The 23,179-nt window shown below is 37.4% G+C and overlaps 1 protein-coding gene across 21 annotated transcripts in view; it reads left to right on the top strand.

Annotated features, from left to right (window-relative positions):
- The first annotated feature begins 371 nt into the window (after positions 1 to 371).
- Positions 372 to 23,179, top strand: part of LOC123503032 (cationic amino acid transporter 3-like) — a 34,131-nt gene continuing 11,323 nt past the window's right edge. Inside the window, exons 1-16 of one of the 21 annotated variants that reach the window (XM_045252393.1) lie at positions 372 to 672; positions 1,288 to 1,708; positions 6,274 to 6,539; positions 7,588 to 7,716; positions 10,259 to 10,426; positions 10,902 to 11,006; positions 11,404 to 11,595; positions 12,737 to 12,861; positions 13,032 to 13,135; positions 13,772 to 13,911; positions 14,024 to 14,126; positions 18,269 to 18,325; positions 18,888 to 19,063; positions 19,613 to 19,779; positions 20,258 to 20,366; positions 21,333 to 22,975. In XM_045252393.1, coding sequence (XP_045108328.1) covers positions 6,320 to 6,539; positions 7,588 to 7,716; positions 10,259 to 10,426; positions 10,902 to 11,006; positions 11,404 to 11,595; positions 12,737 to 12,861; positions 13,032 to 13,135; positions 13,772 to 13,911; positions 14,024 to 14,126; positions 18,269 to 18,325; positions 18,888 to 19,063; positions 19,613 to 19,779; positions 20,258 to 20,366; positions 21,333 to 22,801 — 3,264 coding nt within the window. In that variant the 5' untranslated portion in view covers positions 372 to 672; positions 1,288 to 1,708; positions 6,274 to 6,319 and the 3' untranslated portion in view covers positions 22,802 to 22,975. Of the gene's footprint in view, positions 673 to 703; positions 1,072 to 1,270; positions 1,709 to 1,741; positions 3,489 to 6,207; positions 6,540 to 7,587; positions 7,717 to 10,258; positions 10,427 to 10,876; positions 11,007 to 11,403; positions 11,596 to 12,736; positions 12,862 to 13,031; positions 13,136 to 13,771; positions 13,912 to 14,023; positions 14,127 to 18,268; positions 18,326 to 18,887; positions 19,064 to 19,612; positions 19,780 to 20,257; positions 20,367 to 21,332; positions 22,976 to 23,179 lie in introns of those variants that run through there. The other 20 variants (XM_045252391.1, XM_045252392.1, XM_045252397.1 and 17 more) reach the window with 20 other exon arrangements.

The following is a 23,179-nucleotide window of genomic DNA, read 5'->3' as shown; positions in this document are numbered from 1 at the left end:
GTAGTAATAGGAGCAGGAGTAACTGCCTTGTTAGACGTGCATTTTCTTTGTTTAAAACATGAATACTCAAAATTCTACAAGAGAAAGGGTAATAGTTTTATAAATCTACCTCTGAGAACTAATGCAAATTATATAAATGTATAAAAATGTAACTCAAATGACCTTTAATAAACTACCTGCAACACTCCTTTACATAAATACATGTCACTTGCTATCAAATTAACTCAAACGAGATGGTTAATGACTGAAATAGACACAGTAGTTAGGATATAAGCGTAAGGGTAATAGGTGGTTAAGTACATATATACGTTTCGCTCTATCACACACGCGCACACGTATAAAGATATCACGAGTAACAGAGAGAGAGAGAGAGAGAGCAGGCGTAAAATTTGTGCTGGAGGTCTCTTTTGTTTACGTTGTGTGGGAGAAGTGGTTGTGTCAGTGTGCGTGCTTCACCAGCAGCAGCAGGTGTCAGGGAGCTTAGACCTGTCACTTATTAGAGCACACTGCCTCGGCCCTGAAGGAAGTGAGGATGGGTGACAGGCAGTCGTTAGTGTTTACGAAATGACAGATTTAGACATTAATGGAAGTGAGTGACTGAAAAATTTACCGCCAGCTGGAGCCCAACCAGGCCACCGAATTGCATGAGACCACCTGTCACGTGAACACCAGGTGAGAAGTGCGGAAAGATAATTCATTAACTCGCATCATTTCGCCACAGAGACAGGCACAAACGGGGAAGATAATACCTAACTTGGTCTGATACAATTTAATATCATTGTTGCTTAGCTCAATGTTTGACTCTTCTCAGGCGCGTGACTCCCTCTACTACCTCTTCTCCCAGCTCACCACTCTGGCCATTATAGGAAACATTATGGCTGCCACTGCTGGGTCAGCTAGCAAAGTTCACTCCCACTCCTCCCACATACACTGACTTCTTGACTTACTTAAGGAAGTCTTACTCACACTGGGAAAGAGGGCTGACAGATGCCTTACAGAACACCATATATGGCACAACATCTCTAGTGGACTCTCTCTGCAGCTGTGATAGCTTTGCTATATTAGTAATGGGTAAATTATAACACACTGTAATATACAAAAACTTGTTCAATTTCCTAACATTCTGCAGTGATGTCCTGTCAGTATTGCCAACCAGCTTGGTTCTTGCTGTCTTAATTAGAGGAGATACTTTCATAGCTTTAGTGAATATGGAGTCTTACTCTCTGTACGATATCTACATAACCCTAAACTGCTTTCCTCCATTCACTAGCATCACCACTCCCACAGATCAACACTAGCAAACTTAGCTACCTCTCAAGACCTTGACTACTTTTCAAGACACTCCAGTGCACCAGGATCTTCCTGCAGGGGACAGGACAACCTACCACAGTCTGATAAATTTAATTGCTGCCGCTGAAAACTGTGTGCCCAAGAAATGCCGAAGGGGAACATGGTGGTGGGACATTGTGCTTGAAATTGAAAAAGAAGCAAAAGTGAAACAGGAAAAAAAAAACAAAAAAACACATGGCTTCGGAAGGAAGAAAAGAGCATATTACTAGGAATAAAGTCACCAGGAGCAGAAGTACCTCCTTTTGTCACCTGTCCAGACAACTCTTGGTGCTGCACATTTATTAATGGCTTTCTGTGGGGATATGTACAAGTGAGAAGCAGAAGCAGCCATGTGAGGTTCCTTGCCACAGACTGAAAGGTAAGAAGTAGAAGGGAAATGACTGTCATGTTTTCATCCAAGTTTGTTTATTTATTTCTCCTTTTTTGCATCAGGGAAATCAGCAAAAAAAGGCAAATTAAAGGGAAATATTAACAAGCAATTTATAATGTGTTACAGTAAAGAATATAAGAGCACACTTATTAATTGTGTACTAGTTATTAAATACTTTGCAATTTGATATCATACAGAAACTTTATGAAGGCTTGAAAATAATCAAGTTAAAAGTCAAAGTTAATAAATAAGTGGTAGACAAAATAAGTGTGTTTAAACGAAAAAATAATCTTATTTCCAATCTACCATAAAACTAAATACAAGATTAAGCTTGATTTCAGTTGAATTTTCAAAATTGTTCAAAATGATAATATTAACTTCCATGAAAATGATGAAAGAGTTAAAAAAGAAAAAAGAAGAAACAGTTTTTGCCATCCTCTAAATAGCTAAATACACAACCTTTGTTTCTATTCACGCTTTGCTGCATCTTTTATTACCTGTGAGGATAATTGAGTGCCAGGATCACCCAAAGATAAAAAAAACTTAGAACTTGATCTTGGGGAGGTGGGATAGTTAGGTAATGGTATTCATGCAATAAGTCACCCATTATGTTATCTTGTTGCATTACAACTGTACGAGTATAGTGTTCTTTTCCTCGGGGTCTTATCTTCCTTGATACTGCCAGTCGAAAGATTAATTGTCTCTTAGTTTTATTTATTACATCACTTGCCAGGAATCACTGATAGCTATCAGCTTTATCATCAAAGATTAGTCTCACTCAGTCAAGGCTATATCAGAGAGAGAGAGAGAGAGAGAGAATGTAAATAGTTCACCACAGATCAAGTTAACAGAAACTGTAGACAACTCGAGTTATTTTCCATTATGCATCATCACTGTACATTATCATAAACTTCAGTTATACATACTGTCATCACTGTGCATTATTGAAAACTTCAGTCTTACATACTGTCATATAGTAAAGAGAAGCAAGGCATAGAAAAAACAAAAGTAGTGTGTGTATATTGTTACAATACATGGAAGAATAGAAGACCAAAATAACAAGAAGTATCTTGTAATGCAGAGAACCAATTTTGTTTGTAGTACGGTATGTAGTTTACAGTGTACAGTGTACAGTGTACAGTATAGAGAGGAAGAACTGATTAGAATGATATGGCACAAAGGCTGGTAAACACGTCAAGATAAGGAGGAGTAACAGTGAACATGAAGAATTCATTTTACATCTGTTACCTAGTATATTTTCCCCTATTGCTGTATATTATATAGAAAGAACTAATAAGGACCATTTGACACAAAGAACAGCCTATAGAAGAATTAGTACACACAGTAAACAGATGAAGTTATGAAAGAGTGATAGAGGACATGAAGAACTAATTCAATTTTGTTATAATAGAGAAAGGAAAAATTGTGAGAATCATATGGCAAAGAGATGGAGATTACAGAAGAACTAGTGTATAATAAACAGATGAAGAAGCCAAGTGTTTTTTGCATTATCTGTGTTGGTCTCCTGTCGCTATATGCTATGTGGTGACCTTGTTAAGTTAATCAGCAGGTCAGCATCTTATCAAAATGAAGTGGCGAGATAAGAGTTTTAATCGTTATTTCCATGCCCAAAGATTAAAACGTGATCATTTTCCTTAAGTTGTCGTGTAATCTTAGTTGCTCTCCCTACTCATCTGTGGAAGGAAGGCGTGCCACTCCTCTCTGAAAGGTGCCAAAGTTTACACTGAATGTGTGAGAGGACTTGTAAGTAAGGCTTGTGATTTGTGTTTGTCTTGTGTGTCTTGAGGTGTAAAGAAGAGTGTTTTGATGAGGTTATCTAGGTCTGGTTTTGCTTACATAGACTCAGTTTGTTCTTGTGGCCTGTGGTGTAATAACGTCAGGTAAGTGTGCTGTTAGGTAAGCGTGTGTGTGTGTGTGTGTGTGTGTGTAGTTAATTTTATTGTGTGTTCCTGCAAGGATGAATACTTGAATAAAGGATAATTTCATCTTATTCTTTTACTCTGTTGTTCATGTAGGAGTGATATGGCAAGAGATAAGTGTGTGAGTTTTCTTAACTGTAATATAATGATGTTCTTGAAATAAAAGTTTGTAGAGATAAGTGTGTGTGTGTCTGATTAAAAAAGATAAACTATTTCAGAGGTTGCCTTTTGATCAATCATTTATTTCCTATATATATATATATATATATATATATATATATATATATATATATATATATATATATATATATATATATATATATATATATATATATATCATTTATTTATATTTTGTTGTAGGTAACCAAACCAAAGCATGTGATGCAATTCCCTGCTCATGACTCATCACTTGTATACTATGATGACTTTTAGCTCAGAGTGACTTGTATTGTGGTTCTTCTTGGTGCAGATTAGCATTGAGATTTGTGACCCAGAAGGTGACTTGTGCCAATGTGATGTTATCAGAATCACGTACTATGTGTTGTTAGATTTAGGAAATATCTACAAGCCGTTATTAGAGAAAGGATAGAAAGTTTTTTTTTTTTTTTAACACCCTTGCCTTAATTGTTTTAATGATTTTTCATAGTGGAAGATGAGGATGAGTAAGAAATTAAAGATAAGGATACAAATAAAGGTAGACTATACTATATACATTCTTCTGGGAGAACTCATAGAAACAGGCATTAGATACAGACAGATAAAGAGGTGGGAGATACAGATTGCTTGATGGTTGGAAGTGAAAACATTTTACATTGCTATTTATAATGCAGCAGTAGTTAGCTTGATGAATAAATAGATGGGTGGATGGATGAATAGATAGATAGAGATGGTAGTATTATACATTATCAAAAATCTATCTAATATACACTCACATTTATCTTATCACCAATTATTTGATCACATTGCACCAATAGAGAGATAGAGATGGAAGTATTGCACAACCAGATTATTGATCTGTTCAGTATAATCATTATCTGCTTCCATCAGTTCTGATAACAATACATACTTATACTTTGATTTACACTGCATCGATTTAGGACAATAGTATCTACATAGGTAAGAAGAAGGAGCTTCTAAAGGCCATAGCAAATAATCTGAATAAGAATCTTAGTGGGATTAAAGTTCTCAGATGGTGTGGTATTTTTATGGGTCATGATAAGGCTGGGTAGTGATAAAAACTTTCATGGTTACTGATAGAGAAGGAGGATGCATCTTTTGAAGTCATTTGACTACATATCTGAAAGTGTCTTTTTTCAGTACTGCTTATTTAAATACTGCAACATTCATGACAGATTTTACTATTGATATAATTCATATTTTGTATCTATTCATTCATCCAGTTGTGATACAGTGGATAAATTTCTTGCCTCTATCATCTCTCTCTCTCTTGTTAATTCCAGGTATTTATATTTTAATGCTATCATCACAGTCTATCTATATTTCAATGTCACCTCTAGTTCATTCCAGGACTACTCAGTAGATGAGGGGTTGTACATCATGTGAGATACACTTCTTGGCAATGGAGATAAAAAGAACAAGTGTTTGTTTATGTTATCTCTGCTTTTCATTCCCCACAGACTCTGCCACTGTGTTGTTGTTGTTGCTGTGATTTTAGCACATGCATACACACATTAGGTTAGGTTAGGATACTTGTCAACTTAACACAAGTTGATGGATGGACTGATTGGAAGTTTAATCCTGCAGGATTATGGAGTGCCTCTAGTGATTGATCAAATGAAGTTTTAGCCACATAAGATCATAATGAATATATATATATATATATATATATATATATATATATATATATATATATATATATATATATATATATATATATATATATATATATATATATATCAAACCTTTTATTAAAATCAAGTGTTAAATAATGTTAATTTTTAAATCCCAGCAAGATCATTTCAGGTAAATAAAAAATTTCAGTGTACTTTTTTTTTATGTGCAGTAAAATGTAATGGTGGATTAAATGAAGTTTTAGTCCTGAAAATCTTATGGAATTGATAGTTTTTATTTTCCCTTATTTTTTGCAGTGAAATCTAGTGATCAAATTAATTAAACTTTATCTGTGCAATATCATGGGAAATGAGCCACTAGAAGTAGTAGATATAGTAGTACAGTAGTAGTAATGGTGTAGATCCTTGTTTTTAGTGCAAGAAAAACTGTATGCTATGTGCTGGAGAAAATGTAATGACCAAAGCATAAAGAAAACATTGCATCTTCTCCTCCAAGGGATACTAAGCTAGCAGGATCAGCCAGGGCTACTTCACCATGCCACCTCATTTTATTTATATATTTATTTTCATTTATTTGTTTATTTATTTCATTTAATTTTTGTACCTTTCTATATGTTTATTTTATTTATTTATTTATTTTATTTATTTATATATTTTTTTTTTTTTTGGGTATGCTAAAGACTTTATTGTAGTCAGAACATGGAGTAAAGCAGCATGTGTGTGTTTGGTGTTGCAGGTGATAGCACAGCAGCAACACCGGGCAGGGCAACAAGTAAAGCAGTGTGTGTGTGTGCTGTTGCAGGTGATAGCATAGCAGCAACACCGGGCAGGGCAACAAGGGTGGCACAATGAAACACTTTGTGAACCAACTCACCAGGCGGAAGGTGGTGCAATTTGGCCAGTCTGAGCTGCGCCGGGTTCTAGGTATCTTGGACCTGACTATGCTGGGAGTTGGCTCCACAATTGGTGTGGGCATCTATGTGTTGGCTGGTGAGGTGTCACGCAAGTCTTCTGGCCCGGCTATCACCATCTCCTTTCTCATTGCAGCTGTTGCATCACTCTTTGCTGGTGAGACTTTGGCTGTCTTCATGTTGTATTGGAGTTGCTGTTTTGTTTGATGGTGGTGAATGTGTGCGTGTGTGTGTGTGTGCATATGTGTGTGTGTGTGTGTGTGTGTGTTTTCTTTCCTTTTATTGTATTAAGAACATAAGAAAATAAAGGAAGTTTAAAAAAAGCCAGCAGGCCTACATGTGTGAAACATACCTACTTTTTTCCTCTGTTGTCACCGTCCATAAAGTTGGCAAATCATATTTTAAAGTTCTCTAATCATAGATTATTTTATCCTCTTTTAAGTATGAATTTGTCACCAGCAACCTGGTTATTGAGTGTGTGCCATTCATCTGCCACTCTTCAAAAGAATCATTCCTTCCTCTGTTAACTCAAAAGGTACACATTGATGTCTTTGTCATTTGTTTACTGAGTCAATTCGAGTTATCTATCACTCTCACCTAAACTAACCAAATCTAAACTAAAAAAAAATTTCTTCCTCTACATAATCAAGAGTTATAAATGAATGTGTTGTTGTATGATTACTAACCAGTTATATTTCCATCATCTGTTACTCTGAACACTAATTTCTTCTTTACTACTACCAACTGATTACTGACTCTGTTTACATTGTCTATCACTGTGAACCACTCACTCTTCCTGTACCACCTCAAGGGTTATAGGGTGGTTGGTCTATTCCTGTCATCTACCATTCTAAGAACCAATTCCCTCCCATACCAGTTTTCCTTCTTCTTTCACAGTTTTCCAAGAGTCAGGCTTGGTGTCATATAAACTGGAACTCCCTACCTGTTTCTGCATTTCCAACTTCTTATGACCTGACTTCAATTAAGAGGGAGATTTCAAGGCATTTATCCCTTTATTTAAGCTAACTCTCTTAGACCTGCAAGGGGACTGGCAACTAAGTACTTTTTATATATTTTATTTATTTTTTTTTTATTGCCCTTGGCCAGTTTTTCCCTCTTGCATAAAAAAAAGTCTCTTCCAATTATTTGTGTCCCTTCCTGCACCATGAAGAGTTACAGTGAGCAGCATGTGTTTGTGTTGGCAGGTCTGTGCTATGCTGAGTTTGGTGCCAGGGTTCCCAAGGCTGGCTCAGCATACATCTACACCTATGTCTGTATCGGGGAGTTTGTGGCCTTCATCATTGGCTGGAACCTTATCTTGGAGTATGTTATTGGTGAGTGCTTTCACATCTTGATATCCACAAAAGAAAAATGGTTGTGGATTCTTTTTCCTTTCTTTCTTTTTTGCATGTTCTTTGTTAAAATAATTGTTCACTTTGTTTTGTTGTTTTTCTTTTTGTGTGTGTGTTAGTTAAAGGTGCTTGGTTTTTGCTTTACATTTTGGGTGTACTGTTCTGCCTTTGTAATTGTTATTGTTGCTAGTATTTTATTATTATTATTATTATTATTATTATTATTATTATTATTATTATTATTATTATTTATTTTTGTTATTATTTTTATTATTATTATTATTATGAGTTATAATCAGTTAGTGATAAGAGATGAAGGAAAATTGATAATCTGGTTTATGCAATGACCTGAGATAACTTGAGGAGACAAGAGTATGATAGGAAACACTTGCAAAATGACCTCAACACACACACTCATATTCATTTTGTGATTAATGTGCTTTTATTTTTTTCATTTTGTGTTGTTTGGTTATATTGATCTATTATTATTCTAATTGATATCATTCCTTTATTTTGATCTTGGTTATTTTCTGATATTAGTTTTGTTGATAATATTACATAGTTTTCTAAGTGACATAGTGTTTATATGGTTTATTTTGGGTCTGAATTTATTGATTAATTAATTGACATTATTGATTTCTTGTTATTAATATTTGAGTATACATATTTCATTGTATATTATATCAGTACAGTATGTGTCTGAATGTTTCACCTGGCTAATACTGATTTATTGTGGTTCATTGCATCTATTATCAGCAATCTACATAGATAGAATTTTTATTAATCCATTATTTTCTATTATGTCTTATCTCTCTCTCTCTTTCCTTTCATGCTGCAGTGTTCATCTAATCTAGGTGTTTATCACTTATTATATTGTGTTAAACTTCCCTTCCTCCCTCCCCCTCCTCCCCTCTCCAATTCTTGCTTTTTTTTTCTTTTTGTGTGTTAGTTAACTTACCTCAGTGTTTGCATTTTGTAAAATTTTAGTTTTTTCATTTGTCATTTTTTGTTTGTTTATGTAATTAGCACAGTTGCTTATGTGTTTATGTGTTAACTGACGGGGTGCTTGAGGAGTTATTCATCTCCATTTCATACACTTCTGAAATGCCAGTCACTTGTCTAGGCTTCTCTCTCATACTAATTGGAATGATGGATTTTTGAACACAGTGATATCTGTGAGTATAGTTATTGCATATCAAATAGTTGAGTAACTGTGAGACTCCAGTTTCAAGGATACCATTTGCTCTCTCTCTCTCTCTCTCTCTCTCTCTCTCTCTCTCTCTCTCTCTCTCTCTCTCTCTCTCTCTCTCTCTCTCTCTCTCTCTCTCTCTCTTTTAGACACACCTAAACATGAATACATTTTTTTTTTATTTAAGAAGGGAAAGCTAGCCAAGGGCAACATAAAGAGTAAAAAGAAAAAAATAATTAGAAAAAGAAAGAAAAGGCCCACTTAGTTGCCAGCCCCTGTATAAGTCCAAGAGAATTAGCCAAAAAAAATGGGATAAACATATTGAAACCTCCTTCCTAAATGAGGTCAAGTTATAGGAAGATGAAGATACAGAAGCAGGTAGGGAGTAGAAAATATTCACATTGCTATTCTTGAAACACAATCTCCGTTGTCTGATAAGGTGAGAGGCAGATGTAGAGTGGAACACCTCCAATGAGGCTACCACATCTTCACTACTCACATTTACCCATGTGCCTGATGTATAGAATCAATATTCACTCAATCTCAAAGGATCATAGACTATGGCCAAAATAAACTCAATAGATAGATGGTCCATCAGTTGGCAGGTCTTTCTTCTGGACATGTTTTAGGAGCTGCCAGATTCCACCTTGATGGCAGGAAAGAGTGGACTGACCCTATGCAGAGAGGGTATCAGGGACTCATGGTCTACCAGAAAGTGTTGCCAATCATTTAGAGAGAGTCTATGGGAGTGCTTTGAGGATACAGGCAGAAAAGATGCTGTTTTTCATGAATGATCACCGCACCTCAAAATTTGGCTGGCACACACTTACAAGAACAACCACTGTCACTTAATGGTTTAAAATGTGCTTGTTTTATTGTTTCAGTCATAATTATAATGCTCTGTTTTTCCCTGGTTGTGTTTTTCTAGAGCACTTCTTCACCAAGAGTTTATGCCTTCCCCATAGACTAACTGCCCTAAATATTATGTTCCTTTTTTTCTTGATTTTAAAGTTAGTTAGTTCTTACATAATAGTTAGTTAATGTAATGAAGTGGAGTGGAATCAAACAGTCTAGTTAGGACTTACAAATCTGTTGCTGCTTGAAATTCCCTCATATTTCAATTGCATTTACTTATATTTCAGTTGTATTTACTTGTATCCAATTATATTTACTTGTATTTTGGCTGTTTTTTTATTGTTTTCAAAGGTGTTTCCTTGTATTACAATTGTATTTACTTGTATTTCAGCTTTTTCAATTACTTTCACTCATATTTACGTGTACGTACAAGCTTCAGTTTATTTAGTCATGCTGGTGTTTGTGTTCCTCCACCTCCAGGAACAGCAAGTGTGGCCCGAGGATTCAGTCAGTATGTGAATGCGTTAGCCAACAACACCATAAAGGACGCCCTGCAAGAAGCAGTGCCACTCGCACCTGAGGACCCCAATAGTTTCATCTCCTCTTACCCGGATTTTCTTTCATTTGGGCTTGCTCTCGTCCTCTCAGGTGTGTAGAGATGTACCTGCTTGATTATGTAGAATTTATTGTCATATGCATGAGCAAGAATAGGAAAATGGATGTGTGTAAGAGTAATAATTTGTGCTATCAGCTTCTCTTCATAAACTCATTGCTACTGTGCTGGACTTATTATTTTCTGTAGTTATATTGATGTTCACTGTTTTTTCAGAACTTGCTGACTGCACTCCTTCCATTCCTTGTCTTTTCATATCCTCACTGCACAAGGAAGGCTTTCCACACACTTTCATTCTTGTTCTATCCACCTCACTAGAGTAAGAAATAAGTACATACTATATTCATTTTTTCATTACATATTCTCACCATTGTTCTTTTCATCACAGTAATGCAAGAGTTGTTCACCTCATTAGTGGAAGAGTTAAGCATTTTGTCGAGTCTTTCATTTTATCTCAATGATTGTGTCCACCTCTCCACTGCAAGATATGACCAGTGTATCACCCCTCAGTGGCCCTGGCGCTAGGGGTGAAGGAGTCGTCCCGCATGAATAACGTCTTCACCAGCATCAACATCATTGTCATCCTGTTTGTTATCATTGCCGTGGGAACACAAGGTCAGTTGTTGGCCACCATCAGTGTAGATTTTCATTCAGCTAGACATTTATATTAATTACAGTTACATCTCTTTCCCTATTGTTTTTATAATATTCTTATTCAACTGCTAATGCAAACTACAATTACATCTCCCTCTGTATTCTTGGAGTTACTTGAAATAATGTTTATTAGATGTAATAGTCATATGTTTACTTAAATATGCAATTAAATGAAAATTTTAACTACTATTTCCATCTGTGTGATAAATACAATTACATTTTACATTTTCTCTCTCTCTCTCTCTCTCTCTCTCTCTCTCTCTCTCTCTCTCTCTCTCTCTCTCTCTCTCTCTCTCTCTCTCTCTCTCTCTCTCTCTCTCTCTCTCTCTCTCTCTCTCTCTCTCTCTCTCTCTCTCAGGTGATAGCTTCAACTGGAAGATTCCCTCTGATGAGATAGATAGCCAGTGCAACACCACAGAGAATGAGGATGAGGGGAAGAGTAAGTGGTGGGGGACAGGAGGCTTTGCTCCCTATGGTTTCTCAGGGATCATGGAGGGTGCTGCCACCTGCTTCTTTGGCTTTGTGGGCTTTGACATCATCGCCACAACAGGTGAGCAAGCCCAGAGTCATCCCTTGACAGTGATTGGTCATTAGGGAGCTTTGTAGAGATTAGACAAATTTACGGATGAGGACAAAAGGTGGAAATAGATAGTTATATATATCATACGGATACTGCCACATGTAGGCTTGGTGACTTGTTGCACCTTTCCTTATTTCCTTGTATTTTAATATTCTTATGGTATGCACTGTTAGATTAGTATTATGGGATTTATAGAAATAACCTGAGGCTACTCCTTTCAAGACAGTAACTTTATTTCTCAACAAAAGTGGTGCTTTTTGAAATCATGATCTACATGTGATAAATTAAGATATTTCGCTTTACCACTGCTTCTTTAATGTAATATGTTCCATCCAGGGAATGAATTGCCAGTCTGGTACATAAATGGATATATAAATAAGTGACATATTGTTAACAATGTTTCCTTAGTGGAGAGGGACCTTTTAGTGTGTGTAGTAATGAAGGCAAGATTACTATGACACCACCTTGGGGAAACCAGACTGGTGAGAGAGAACCCATTCTTGGGCCTGGGGGATTATGGGGCCAGCCCGGGGATGAGAGTTGCAAAGGCTCCTCTCTCTCTCTCTCTCTCTCTCTCTCTCTCTCTCTCTCTCTCTCTCTCTCTCTCTCTCTCTCTCTCTCTCTCTCTCTCTCTCTCTCTCTCTCTCTCTCTCTCTCTCTCTCTCTCTCTCTCTCTCTCTCTCTCTCTCTCTCTCTCTCTCTCTCTGGCAGGTGTAAGTTTTTTTTTATTTATACCATTTGGGCTTTTCATGGAAATTTTATGGGCTAAAGGAGGTACTTTTTGGGTACCTTCTATCTGAAAGCTCACCTGCTAGGGAACCATTACCCCAAATAAGAAAGCCCTTCCTACACCCAGACCATGTCCAGGATTCAAACCTGTGCGCTTGGGGGCCTTTCAGATCCCAAAATGTGCATGATTCCACTGTACCACGGCGTGTGGCAGCCCTCACTTGCTGTCTCCCGCTCAGATGCCTAGGGGAGAGCAAGTCGAGGAGGGGCTTTGTAACAATATGTATAGAGGATAACAACTACATGCATTTTGACAACTTTTCCTCTTCATTTGAATGGTTGACACTACTACAGCTTTACTAATGCGGTGTATTTCGTTCAGGTGAAGAGGCCATAAACCCGTCCCGCACTATTCCTCTGTCCATCGGCATCTCCCTCTTCATCATCTTCCTGTCGTACTTTGGAGTGTCAGCCGTCATCACGCTGGCCTTCCCGTACTGTGTCCTGGTGAGGCACGAACATTGGTTGCAACAGTTCATGCTCACTTGTATATCATTGTTTTGTATTTCTTTAGCATGCTTTACTGTTAGGTACTAGCTTTGATTTCTCCTTCTTGTGCTAGTTGTCCATGAGTGCACATTCTGGTGGTATAATGAGTGCATGTTCTTGTGTTGTAGGATCCAGATGCTCCCCTGGTGGTCATATTTGATGAAAATCACATTGGATGGGAGGCCGCCAAGATCTTCGTCAGTGCGGGTGCTGTGTTTGGTTTCTCTGCCAGGTGAGTTTTTTTACCACCACAGGAGCACAAGAAAGTAAGGGTAAGGGAATCTATTTTCACTTACCACCCTTATCATGAATTTTTCTTTGTTATGAATTTTCTTCTCTTTAAATTCTTTAATTACTCTGCTCTAACTATTCCAATAGATTGATTATTTTTATTCCATTCACCTGCCACTTTACTTGTGAACTACTCCTTTCTATCTCTTTGTTTGGCAGTGCTTGTTAAGTCTTGTTTTCAGATTATTATCAAAACCTGATATAGTATTTTGTAACACTTCTCTGACTACAGCTGTTTTCACAGATTACAGAGAGAACTATTTGGAGTGTCTTTGGTGGTTTTCCATTGACTGTGAAGAAGCTTGTTTGAAATATGAGAATTATGAAAATATTTTAGTAATTCCTAAAGATTGTTAAACTATCATTTGAATCATGAAATCACACTGTAAAATCTTAGTAGTTTCTTGGATATTGTTAAATTGTCACTAGAATCACAGAAACATGCTTGAAAACTTGAAGAAAACTTCCACTAGAAATAGTTGGAATTAATTGAGATGAAGCACTGAAACCTTGAAGTATTTCATACTTTATGTATGATTCCATTAACTTGAGTTAACTACTTTAATCTCCATTTCAGTCTGTTTGGTGCAATGTTCCCTCTTCCTCGTATCATCTATGCCATGGCCAGCGATGGTCTGGTGTTCCGTTTTCTCGCCCAGATCAGCAAGAAATTTCAGACTCCCACCATTGCGACTGCTCTCTCTGGCATCTTTGCTGGTAGGCAATCTGTCATTTTCTTGAAGCCAAGATGGATCACCTAATACTTGAGTTGATTTTAGTAAGCCTAGACTTTTCTCTCTTCATTACATTTATATTTACTGATGTTCAGGTGGAATGGCAATGTTCTTCGAATTGAGCTCCTTAGTGGATATGATGAGCATTGGGACCCTCATGGCTTACACTATCGTGGCTCTGTGTGTCTTATTGTTGAGGTAAGTGTGTGTGTGTATGTGTGTGTGTGTGTGTGTGTGTGTGTGTGTGTGTGTGTGTGTGTGTGTGTGTGTGTGTGTGTGTGTGTATTTACTTAATCATATATTACAGGATTTGAGTGGGGTTCATAGTGGGTCTGAGGTATAACCATGTTCTATGTCTGTCTATATTTATCCATTTTATGTTTGTGAGTAGTGTGTTTATTTGACTGTATTTACCTAGTTGTATTGTACAGGGTTTGAACAGGGCTCATAGTGTCCAGTCTCCATATCTCCATTTATCTCATTTTTCTTTAAAGTTATGCACACAATGTGCTGTAACAACTTCATTATCCAATGCATTAAATTTTTTCACAGTTCTGTGTGGAAAACTGTATTTTCCAATATCCTTCACACACTGCCTCATCTTGATCTTCTTTTCACGTCCTCTTGTCCTTCCATCTTCTGTCAACAGCACCAGATCTTCTTTGTCTATCTTTTCAATATCATTTACTATCTTATACATTGTTATAAGGACCCCACATTCTCTTCTATCTTGTAAGGTTGGCAGTCTCATATCCTTCAGTCGTTCTTCATGTGTGAGGTTCTTTAATTCGTGCACCATCTTTGTAGCAATCTTCTGTATCCTTTCCAATTTTCTTATATCCTTTTTAGAGCTCGGAGACCATACCACTGCTGCATATTATAGCCTTGGGCGTATCATGCTTGTGATGATTTTTTTTTCATCATATCTTTATCCACATAATGAAATGCCACTCTTATATTAGTCAACGTTTTATATGATAGTCCAAATATCTTTGCTTATGTGTTCATCAGGGCTCAGATTTTCTTGTATGATCACTCCAAGTTCTTTTCCTCTTTAGTCTTCATTATTTGCTCCTATCCCATCAAATACTAGTTTCATACCAGTCTTCTATGGAACTATTTGATGGGAGAGGATAATGTGTGATCTGGGAGTGATCATGTCGAGCTCAAAAACACACAAGCAAGATATTTGAATTATCATACAAAATGTGTGTGTGTGTATTGACCTAGTTGTATTCACCTAGTTGTAATTTTTACAGGGCCTGGGTATTATACTCGTGTGGCCCCGTCTCCATATCTACACACATCCAACTTTCCTTTAAAACTATGCACACTCCTCGCTGACACCACCTCCTCACTCAGACTATTCCACACCTCCACACATCTCTGTGGGAAACTATATTTCTTCACATCTTTCAAGCATATTCCCTTGGCTATCTTTTTACTATGCGATCTCGTAGTTCTGTTTAAATTTTCCTCTCTCAACATCATTTGCTCATTATCCACTTCATCCAAACCATTCAACAGTTTATAAACCTGTATTAAATCTCCTCTTTCTCTTCTTTGTTCCAAGGTAAGCAAATTCATTTCTTTTAATCTCTCCTCATAGGTCATTTCTGCCAATTCCGGAACCATTTTTGTTGCCATTCTCTGCAATCTCTCCAACTTCCTTATATGCTTCTTTTTATAAGGGGACCAAACCACCCCAGCATATTCCAATCTTGGTCTAATTACAGTACTAATTAATTTCTTCATCATATCTTTATCCATATAATGAAAGGCTAATCCAATATTTCTAATCAAATTATATATTTCTCCAAACATCTTGTCAATATGAGCCTCAAACTGCCCATGGTCTTGTATTATCACTCCCAAATCCTTTTCCTTTTCCACCTTTTCAACACTACTCCTTCACCCATCTTATATGACCCTCTTGGCCGTCTTCCACTCTTCCCCATCTCCATTACATGACTTTTGCTCAGATTAAATTCCATCTCCCACCTCTTGCTCCACTCCCAAATCCTATCTAGATCTGCCTGTAAAATTTCACAATCTTCTTCACTCTTCACACACCTACACAATTTTGCATCATCCGCAAACAAATTAATATAACTGTTTACTCCTCTGGCATATCATTAATATAGACAAGGAAAAGTATTGGTGCCAGCACTGAACCTTGTGGGACTCCACTCTCCACCACCAACCAGTCCGACTTTGCATCCCTTATTACCGTTCTCATCTCCCTCCATCTCAAATAGTTTTCCATCCATTTTAACAATTTTCCCTTCAGTCCTCCATAAATCTCTAATTTCCATAGCAGTCTCATGTGAGGTACCTTGTCAAAAGCTTTTTTCAAATCCAAATATACACAGTCCATCCATCCCTCTCTCTCTTGTATTTTGTCAACCACTCTTGAATAAAAGCTCAGTAGATTTGTTACACATGACCTCCCTTTCCTAAAGCCAAATTGATGATCCGATAATAACTTATGATCCTCCAGGAACCGTATCCAATATTTCTTTATCACCCTCTCACAAATCTTACCGACCACACTTGTTAAAGACACAGGTCTATAGTTAAGAGGCTCTTCCTTACTGCCTCCCTTATAAATGGGCACCACTTCAGCTCTTTTCCACTCCACCGGTACTTCCCTGTTTCTAATGAGCACCTTATAATATCATATAATGGATCTATCAATTCTTCTCTACATTCCTTCAATAATTTTCCTGAAACTTCATCTGGTCCCATCGCTTTATCATCTTTAAGTTCCTCCAACATTTTATATAACTCCTTTTAGGTATCTTAATGTCATCCATGTGCACATTTCCTTCTACATTTTGAGGCTTTACAAACATTGTTTCTTTAGTAAATACTTGTTGAAACCTATTATTTAGCAATTCCGCGATATTCTTAGGGTCATCTACTATCCCTTGCTCTCCTTTTAATCTTTCAATGGACTCTCTCTTTTAAGTTTACCATTTATGAACCTGTAAAACAATTTTGGATGTTCCTTACTCTTGTCTACAATATCTTTTTCAAATTTTCTTTCTTCCTCCTCCTTACCCTCACATACTCATTTCTCGCCACTCTATAATTCTCCTTATTTAGTATATTCCTGTTCTTTTTCCATCTTTTCCAAGCCACATCTCTTTTCTTTGGCCTTAACACAAGTTGCATTAAACCAATCCTTTCTTCCTTCCTCTCTCGGTTTATACTTTGGTACAAATTTCATAACTCCTTCTTTATAATATTTCTTAAAAATCTCATATTTTTTTTGCACTTCTCTGATTTGTAACATCTCCTCCCAATCTAATGTTGTAAAATAATTTTTCAAATTTTCTGTGTCCATCTTTCTATAATTCAATCTACCACTCCTGTATATCTCATCTCTCCTTCGCTGTGTTATTGCCATCTGCATTTCCACAATCACATGATCACTCTTCCCCAATAGACATTTATATTGTATATCCCCACATAGGTACACTTCTCGTGTTAACACCAAATCCAGTCTAGCGTGTGTATTTACCTATTTGTGTATTACAGGGCCCGAGCTAAGCTCTCTGTGTCCTGTCTCCTTGTCTACTCCTGTCATATCTCTTTGTGTGTGTGTGTGTGTGTGTGTGTGTGTGTGTGTGTGTGTGTGTGTGTGTGTGTGTGTGTGTGTGTGTGTGTGTGTGTGTGTGTGTGTGTGTGTTCAGTTGTTTTTACCAAATGGTATTTGGAAAGTAGTATTTGAGTCAAGCTTGTGTTATCCTGTCTATTTATTAACTTCCTCTGCATTTGTCTTTCATTATTGTATCAGGAGATTCATATACAATAGAACCTCAGTTCATGAACATTCATGTACAATAGAACCTCACTTCATGAACTTAAACCATTGTATGCAAACCAAAACCATTTTTATTTGAATCAATATAAATGCAATTCATTTGTTTCAACCTCAAAAATATAGTGCATGTATTTTTAGCTACATATTTAAGTGTTTTTATTTTTGTTATGAAGAATATAGAATAAAAGTGAAATGCACATCTTTAAATAGATAGATAAATAACATTAAACTGAAAAAAAAAAAAAATTGTTGTTGCTGGCACAGGTGGATGGTGAGGGAGGAGAGGAAGAGGAGAAAGGTACCAAATTTTGAGTAAAGGACAGCTGATCTTCCTCTCTAGTCCATACATACACAAGCACACACCATAATGTTTTATTTTTTGTATATTCATGAACCAAGGTTCTACTATGTGTGGTAATTGTTGGTGAAGCATTCATCTTGTATATTGTCTTTCTTACTGCATTATTGTAAATGTGGGGCATTTCAAAATTATTGTGGTGGTTTGTTTCAGATACACAGACAATGATCATAGCAATGGGAAGTGTGAATATACATTGCTGAATACAGCGTGAGTACTCTGTGAGCTTACTGTGAGTTGAGATTCTTTCACTGACTCAGTGTTCCCTCTCTTTGTTTCTTGTGCTGTTTTTTCAGAGATTATGTTGCTTCAGTGTTACATCTCTTACTTTCTTGTACTCTTATTTCAATTATTACATTTTTTGAATGTGCTAACTGCTTACCTTCCTTTTGCCATGGCTTCGCTTCACAAGACCTTATTAATTGATATCCTGTCCATCTTGTTTATGCAAGAGTTAATTAATACCTTCATTCTTTCTAAATTTTACTTAGTCTCACCAATATTCAGTAAATTTACTGGTATTTTGTTTTCAAAACTTCCAACTTTTACTCTCATTATCATTCAACCCATCTTCTTAATCCAAAAGTTGATAGATTTCTTCATTCTTTGATCTTTACTAGTACAAAAGGAGATGAGATAACTCATCTTTAACAGCCTGATTACTGAGCCTATTCCATTCATCTACCACTCTGAGAACCAATTTCTGTCTATCTCTTTTCACTGTCTTTAATACCTCCCTGTCTCAACCTGTTCTTGTCCATCATGGTGACAGGTACACAGTGGATGAGGAAGATAAGGACGAGGAGAAGGGTAAGGCTGTTCTGCCCACTTCAGTGCCATCTAGTTATCATGTCTCAGACTATCTTCACCAGCTCTTCAACACCAGAGGCCTTACCAAGCCCACTGACCTCACTGCTTCTCTTGTCACAAAGGCTATCATGTGCTACTGTGAGTTTAGAAAAGAGAGAGAGAGAGAGAGAGAGAGAGAGAGAGAGAGAGATTAAAGGCCCATTAACACAGCAGTAATGAATCGGTGCTTTAATGTTAATGAAGGAAATATATCATTACTTTGAATAGGGCCGATGCATTAATACATCCAGTGCAGTGAAATGTTTTGAGTCTTCATGTCAGTTATGTGTGTTCCATGAAATTTGATATTGTCCAGTGGTATTTGTCACAGTTTCATGGATGCCATATGAGTGCTGTGAATGTGTCCACAAGAATGCATGATGAACTTCTTAGTGAATTGGTTCAGAATGATCCTGTTCTGTATATTTGTCACAGTGAAAATATATGGACACCAGTCTCAAACAATGTCTCTGGAAAACTCTTTATACAAAGCAGCAAGCTCTCCTTCACTTTCTCTTTTCTTCTATGCCTCATGTACCCACTTTCGTTTTATCAGCATGTTTTCAGTCTCTTTCTCTTCATAAGAATTTGTCTTTTTCTTCCCCGTAGCACTTTCCCTCATGATAGCCATTGTCTCTCCTCCCTCAGGTGTGTCAGTACTAGTTCTGGACATCATGCTGGTGGCTTTAAATGAACAGCTGTCTCAAGGGGAGGCAGGTGCCATCACTGGTGTTGTCATCATGTTCATTCTCAGCTTTGCTATCCTCTTGGTCATCGCCCGTCAGCCAGAGTCCAAGAAAAAGTTGTCTTTCAAGGTGATAATTGCCTCCTTATTTTGTGTGTGTGTGTGTGTGTGTGTGTGTGTGTGTGTGTTGTTTTGTTGGTTTTCCCTTTTTCTAGTTATTTTTTTTTTTTTTTTTTTTTTTTTTTTATGGTGGTGCTAATGAGAATTTTAATGTAACAGTCAATCATGTTCATGTTGATTTCTTTTCTTTTTTTCTTCTTTTTTCTGATATCAGCTTGAATGTACCAGCATGTCCTCTCCTTTTTTGTTTTGTTTTTTCTTGCTCTTGTTTTTATTTTTTCCATTGTCTCTTTTCTTCCTTATTTGTTTCTTCATCATTCTTTTCTTCTTCATGTTTTGATTTTCTTACTCATCTATTATTTTTTTTTCCTGTTAAGCTATGTACTGTGTGTATGAGAGTAAATCCTTAATGATGATGATGATGATGATGATGATGATGATGGAGATAATAATGATGACACAACTATTTCCCTTTCTCCCTTCCATAGGTTCCTCTGGTGCCTTGGGTGCCCGCTGTCAGCACATTCATTAACCTATACCTCATGTGTAGCCTGGATTTGCACACCTGGTATCGGTTTGGTATCTGGATGGCCATTGGTGAGTGTTCCCATTCATGCCAACTATAAATATTGCCCCTCTTTGTCATAGAATTCATTGTTTCTTTCATGTAACAAGGACATCAGCTCAGGTCTATTGAGGTGCTTGTTCCTAAATAAAGAGGGCCAAAAGGATTAATCAAAGTGTGAGAACTGTCTGAAGTCCTTCCTCTTGAAAGAATTCAAGTCATAGGGAAGGGGAAGTATAGAAGCAGCTGGTAGTGAGTTCTTGGGTTTACTAAGTGTAATACTAAATGTTGCATGTTTTTTGAGTTTGCAATCTCACATAGTCATTGAAGTCATAGAGTTATTTCTTTACTAATATGCATCTTGAGGTTAATTATTTTAGTTTGCCTGTATCATCATTTCTTTTGCATCAAAAATTATTTTTCTTGTAGTTGTGGAAGACTAACCCAGCACAGTAATTTATAAACTAATAAGCATCTTAAGTATAATTATCATGCTTGTATTCATGCTGACACTTCTCATGCAGTGATGATTAACTTCCATAATTACATAGTTGTGTCATTCTAACCCAGTAGTGTAGTCCCTAACCCTTCCACTGTTGTTTGGCACACCTTTCCTCTGCACTGACATCTTGTTATGCAACCACCTTTTTATTCTCCTTCTTTCTTGTAATTTATTGAAAAAAAACTATAGCCTGATTGATGAGATTACAAAGCTATATGTCAGTTCATTATTACTTGGAGATTAACATTTTTCTATTGTCTCAAAATATTCACCACTTTTCAGTTTTTTCATGCATTCCTTATACCAGATTAGTGTTTTCTAAAGGTACATTCTTATGATAATTTGCTTCATCATTCTTGATACTGTCAGTTGTTGCTTATTGCAGTGAAGGGGTTAACAGATGCACTCTAATAGTTGTGTCCATGCTAATATCTTCTCTTCTAGACCTTCATCTGCCACTTTACAGCACTAACCACTCCTTTCCTTTCACTCCTAGGCTTTCTTGATTATTTTGCTTATGGCATGTGGAACAGCTCACTACGGAAGAGAGGCAGCAACAACCAGGGCCTTGACAACCCAAGTTTCTCTGACAGCAAGAATGTACACGAGCTGATTATTCCCAAGATAGAGATCCAGCCAGCCACTCCTCTTAGCTCTGAGCCAAGTACTCCTGTCACCAAACCCAAGCAGACGACTCCTGCAGTCCCGTCTCCCCTCGCTCTGGATTTCCAAGGCAAGAAAACCGGTGCCGAGGATGAGGGTGCCAATGGAAGTGTAGCAGTGCGTGAAGACATCTCCCCATTGTCCGCTGCTGCCGTTGTTGTATCTCTGATGATGACTGGTAAGGCAGTTGAGAGAGACACTGAGGAGAAGAAAGAGAAAGAGACTGGAGACAAAGAAAAAATAGAAGTTGAAAGAAAGGAGGGTTGTAAAGAATGCACTAATGATGTTGAGGGAAAGAATGAGGAATGTGAAAAAATTGGAGTTGAAGATGAAAGAATAGAGCATGCTAAAGAAGGCATAGATATTGAAAGAAAGGATGGTGACGTAGAGAATGATACAGTGATGAATGAGAGTCCCAGTGAGGATTGTGGTGTCCTGCCTTTTACTACCATAACCACTTCTCTGTCATCTTCTGACAGTAGAAAGGGAAACGAAGACACAGAAGTGAAGGAAATAAGCAGAGCAGAAGAAATTACAACTCAGGATGAGAATGAGAGTAAAACCAAGGAAGTAAAGGAGGAGGATAATGAGGATAAAAAGATGGAAGAGAACAGCAACAAAAAGGATAAATCAAACAAGCCACCACCATTTACCAACTCATTATTCAACCGGGACACTAACAATGGCACAGACATCACCCAAGCTTACTACTCATCACCAGAGCTCTCACCACCACACTCACCACCACCTTCCCCACCACCGTCCTCCCCTACACTACCTGCATCATCCTCACCCATAACATCACCGCCTTCAAAGCCACATGCTGTTCTTGTTCGTTCCCAGTCAGAAGCAAACCTGATTCGCAGTGTTCCCTCAACTCCAGCAGGAAGGAGGCACCCTATAAAGAAGCTTCGTCGCATGTCAAGCTTTGATGACATACCGCCACGTTCCCCAGATAGTCCCTTTGCTCGCCGTATCGCCAGCTTTGTGGTCATCCCTGTCCACGAACCAGAAATGGAGAACTCGGATGAAAACAGCTTCATTCCTTCTCCCTCTCCAAGTCTCACCTTTAACGATAATGCGTTTCAAGATGCACTGAGCAAGAAGGAGGATAAGATGTTTATTCTAGGCAGCTCAGAGTCTCTTGACAAGCTTGCAGGTGAGGGGAATGAGGCCAGCGAGTTTCTCAACACCAGAAGAATGGTAAGCAGGGAGTTGGAAGTGCTAGACCCGATTCGAGAGAGAGGAGAGAGCAAACTGTATGCCAACGGAGCTGACAAAACAGAGATCCAGCCATCATAGAAGGACTCCTAGAACAGAGACAGATACAAGCATATACAGATGTGATGGATTGAAAAGTACAAGACAAGACAGAGAAGTAAATATGATGAATAAGAAAAGAATTAAGCCAAAACAATTTTACTTGGCAGATAGAAAATTAACAAAAATTAAGAAAAGATGAAGAAAGCATGACCATTAGAAAGAAAAAACGGAAGAGGTTTGTTCCTCGGCCAGCTAAAGCTTAAGGCTCGCTTAGCTGCTGCTTATGTCTGGAAAGTAGTCTCTATTAGCACTAAACAGCATGAAGAGAGTTGGCAGCCTTGCATGCATCTTCTCATTAATAAATCATCACACCTCACCTCATATGCATGTGCCTTCATCTATCTCTATATCGTATGT

Source organism: Portunus trituberculatus, chromosome 13 (assembly GCF_017591435.1).
Source record: "Portunus trituberculatus isolate SZX2019 chromosome 13, ASM1759143v1, whole genome shotgun sequence".
NCBI lineage: Eukaryota > Metazoa > Arthropoda > Malacostraca > Decapoda > Portunidae > Portunus > Portunus trituberculatus.
Note: the sequence above shows the minus strand (reverse complement) of the source record. Positions and strands in the feature narration are given on the sequence as shown.